This window comes from Sipha flava, unplaced genomic scaffold (genome assembly GCF_003268045.1).
Source record: "Sipha flava isolate LNK unplaced genomic scaffold, YSA_version1 415_pilon_pilon, whole genome shotgun sequence".
In the NCBI taxonomy this organism is placed as follows: Eukaryota; Metazoa; Arthropoda; class Insecta; order Hemiptera; family Aphididae; genus Sipha; species Sipha flava.
Window position 1 is genome coordinate 2,496 of NW_020273136.1, and position 4,282 is coordinate 6,777.

Consider the following 4,282-nt stretch of genomic DNA (forward strand, 5'->3'; position numbering starts at 1 on the left):
TAATATATGTAATTAAATTAGCTTTATTAATATGATTTCTTCACTAGTGTTATAATTAAATTTCCAATTTATTTTTAGCTAGTTCAACAATAAATAATATAAGTACTGAAGACTGCAATAGAAAGTTTAATATTCTTAAAAAATCGGTGAATGTATTGTTAAGTGAAGTGAAATTAATCAATCAAGCAAGAAAAATCACCAATAAAGAAATAAACAGTTTACGACTGTTTGTATCACGTAAAGTTTTTCATATTAAATAATATGGTTATAATATGGATTTATTGTAAGATAAATACATTACAAATAAATATTAACACGTAGGTAACAAGTGTTTGGGAAATGAACTAAGACAGGAGCACGACGGATTTAAGGATGATTTTGAAAAATTCAAAAATAATTTATGTTATATGAACGGTATGATTTATATAATACTTTTTTTTTAATTAAAATTAAGCAAACATTTAATTATGTGTACAGAAAAAATTAAGGCGGATTATCGTCTTAAAAAAAATCCTGAAAACCTGGATGTTAAACATGAACTTAAAATGGAACTTGATACATTTTCAAGTAATATAAAATACTATATATATATCTATAATACACAAAACGTGCATCGGTCACATATGTACACGGTACACATTTCATTTAATAATTTTTTTCATTTTGTAGATGTGTCAACGAGTTCAACACTTAAATCACGTCAACTACAGTACTCGCCAATTCTACAAACTGTAAATGATATACGCTCGAGGCACAACCACTGCGAAGAAGTACCACAAAGTCTTGTCCAGAATGAAGCGAAAAACAATGAGAGGGATGTCAACGAGCAAAATCGATTAAAAACCTATATAAAAACATGTAAAATTAAAAAACTTACTAGTACGATCGGCTTAGACCTGACTTAGGAAATGCATAAAACACTTTTTTGGACTATGAACTGCTACTCACATCTTCAATTTTCTTGAATTTTAGTATTTGTTGCGTTTGTTTATATATTATCGTGTTTTCCACAGATTTTTTCATACTTGGATTAATGATGCTGTTTATAACTTCGATGTCATTCATTTGGCACCAATACCAAACCTCTGAAGGTAATTTAAAGTTTTGATATTTTTTTCACAATCCACATGTGGCAAAAACTCAATCCTAGATACGATAACGATCTTATATTATATTACTGGCCTCGCATTTTGATGATGTCAAATCAATAGATTCTGTAAATTCTCCGACGAATGCCGAGACGCTTTGTGAAGCTTTCGACAGACTCCAATGCGAGAACGGCGGTTACCCCATGATCGAAGCAGACCATTTTGTATGCAAATGTGCAAGCAATTATTATGGTGAACGATGTACATACGGTAATTCTGAATGACGTATATTAATCAAATTAATTAACACGATTTAACTTGCACGTTTCCTTCTGTTTTTTATTTTCATATTTTCACCAGAGATACGTTCTCCAAACAATTTTCAATTCCTCTACAATTTGTTTGATACCATCGACGAGGACCATCGCAGAGGAGTTCCTAAAATGTGGTGGTCATTTTTGCCCTTCACTTCGAATCTCCAACAGAGAACTGTCGTCTCATGTAAGTCTGTGGAAATCTGACTTATCTGCCACGTCTGGAATTAACAGATTTTGGTTTTCAGTTTATCAAGATCAACTGGAGCGGATAAAACACACGTCCGTTTCGGACGACAGCGAAAATGACAACATTGGAAGTTTAGACAGCAACACGATGGCCAGCACGAGAGTTTTACCTCCCAGTCATCCATTGCATTGTCCGGCTAACAGTAAATATATATTTCTAAACATTATTTTAAGTAACCATGTGTTGAAATATATATTTAATCATATCAGTAATAATCATAGATAAATTGCCGTCATTGGATATGGTCTATAATGAAATATTCCAAAGGAAACCTGACGGATTTATACCGGATCCGAAACATCGAAATTTACTCTTCTACGCCTTTTATCAGTATTTCATGCTTCAATTTTTCAATACAGATTTCAGTTCAATGGTTTGATTACCTTCATATTATTATAAGCCATAGCGTAAACGTAAAACGATCATTATCATTGTGTCGTTATGATTGTACACAGGTGACGGGCTCTCAACTCTACGGGGTTGACGAGACAACACAGAGACATTTGAGATTGTTGTCTAATGGAAAATTGAAGACCGAGTATTCGAACAATGAATATTATCCACCGCGGATTTCATTTGCCAAAAAGATCAGCTTAGCGTTTTTGCAGATGGAGCCTGAGGGTAAAACTCATTGGGTAAGAATCACGCAATTTATTTGAAAATTGTAATCTGATGTGGCAACAATATTTGTGAAAAAGTTTCAAAGGGTGAACAAGGACGAGACGAATCAACTTCAAAATCAACTATGGAACATTTTCTCAAGTATTTATGAAACACAAAATCACCAGTGGACCTTGGGACATCCAATGTTGAACATGAATCCTATGCTTTTTATTATGTCGACACTTTGGATCCGTGAACACAATCGTGTTTGTGATGAGCTGATAAAGCAGTGGCCGGAATGGACGGATGAACAAGTGTACAGTGCTTCAAAGAGGATAGTCATCGGTGAAATGATGGGTATAATGATGAACGATATTTTAAACGCTGGTAACTCGTTTTCAATGAAACACGATCCAGAAATTTTTCACGGTCATATTAAATACATCAAAACATTTAATACGCCGTACGAATTACTATTGACAACGATTTTGCCATCCGGCTTGCCTGAAGAGTTCAATAACACGAATATGTATTCGTGGATGTTAAACAACAACAAGTATGGGTTTGATTCGAGATACGGTTATTCGACTTCTGAGAGACTTTCGATTGTTTTCACGGTTACGCACAAAGTTCGCTTTGTCTTCACCTTTACCGCGATGAATGTATTATTAAATAATGCGTACAAAAACATACGTATCCACATTGTTAAAAGTGCACTAATATTGCATGTTCGGTTAAACGATAACCGACGTTGTTGTGATAACGATCGATTTGTCTCCTCTATCGCTTCTTATTAAAGAAATATTATAAATAAAATATATTAAGATATTATTAACTTAATAAACATATTCAATTTAACGATATCGTATTTTCCAGACAAGTGATAGAAAGTGGTATAAGTGACATGGTTAAGCTAATGATCGACCAAAAAATGGGCATGACAACTTGTAATAATAACGGTGCTGCAACAGAGTCGCTGACGAAATTGTTAATGAAACTTTCGAGGGAAAACGCAGTGCAAAGTTTTAATAGGTATCGAAGATACCTCGGACTGGACGCTTATAAAAGCTTTTACGAGCTGACTGGAAATAAGGAAACTGCTAAGAAACTGGAATCGTTATACGAGAATGTAGATAGTGTAGAACTGTTGACTGGAATGCTGGCGGAAAAAATAAGCGACAAAGCCGTTCCTACGTTTACAGTGTTGACCAATAGCTTTATTGTAAATTCTATTTTGACAAATCCTCTTTACAGTGAAACTCTATGGAATACCGAAACGTTTGATGGGGATTATGGTTTTTCCATAGTTAAATCTGCAAACATCAAGACGTTTATCTGTAATAACTTAGTCGATACATGTGACAATAATTTTATTGTTGATTTGTACGCTCATTAGGTAGGTACATTTGTATACGTATAATTTTAATCGAAATTTAATTTTAACCTATTGAAGTACAGGGCAAATAGTGCATGTATATAAAAGTACATGCAGCAAAAAAACCACTTTAATTTGTGAAGTTTCTCTTATGAATTGATATGTAACATGGTTTTTAAGTTTTTCACGCTCGAGTCACCAGAATCAAAAAATTATAATGTCACACTTCGATTTTAATGAAAATTCTGCAAGATGAACGATAGTGAAATTTATTTGTTGCCATTAAACACAAAAAAATTGATATTTAAATAATATGTTCTATTATGATTATTTTATATTATAAAAAGAGTGTTCTTTAATCAGATATGTTTAGTTAAATGACAACAAATAAATTTCAGTATCGTTCAGGATCTTGCAGAATCTCATGCAAATCGCTTCGATGAACCCCAATTTTTTGGTTTTGGTGACCTGGGCGTAAAATCGAGGGACTAGTTCAAAAACGATGTTGCACATAGATTTATATAAGAAATTTTTTAAAAATAACATTTTGGCCATATTCATAGAATAGGTACATTCACATACAATATCAACCTTGACGAAGTTATTGAATCTTTCAAAACATTGAGACGCATGGAGTTTTATAACATATTTA

General features: G+C 33.0%; 1 protein-coding gene across 1 annotated transcript; it reads left to right on the forward strand.

Moving 5' to 3' along the window:
• Positions 1-467: 467 nt before the first annotated feature.
• Positions 468-3,592, forward strand: LOC112688888 (prostaglandin G/H synthase 2-like; the record flags this gene model as incomplete). The annotated part of the gene is made up of 10 exons (XM_025562302.1): positions 468-567; positions 670-858; positions 1,014-1,091; positions 1,212-1,358; positions 1,449-1,589; positions 1,651-1,794; positions 1,874-2,025; positions 2,108-2,287; positions 2,351-2,811; positions 3,132-3,592. Coding segments are annotated over exons 1-10 (2,053 nt in total), but the record flags the coding sequence as incomplete, so codon positions are not given.
• Between the last annotated feature and the right edge of the window lie 690 nt (positions 3,593-4,282).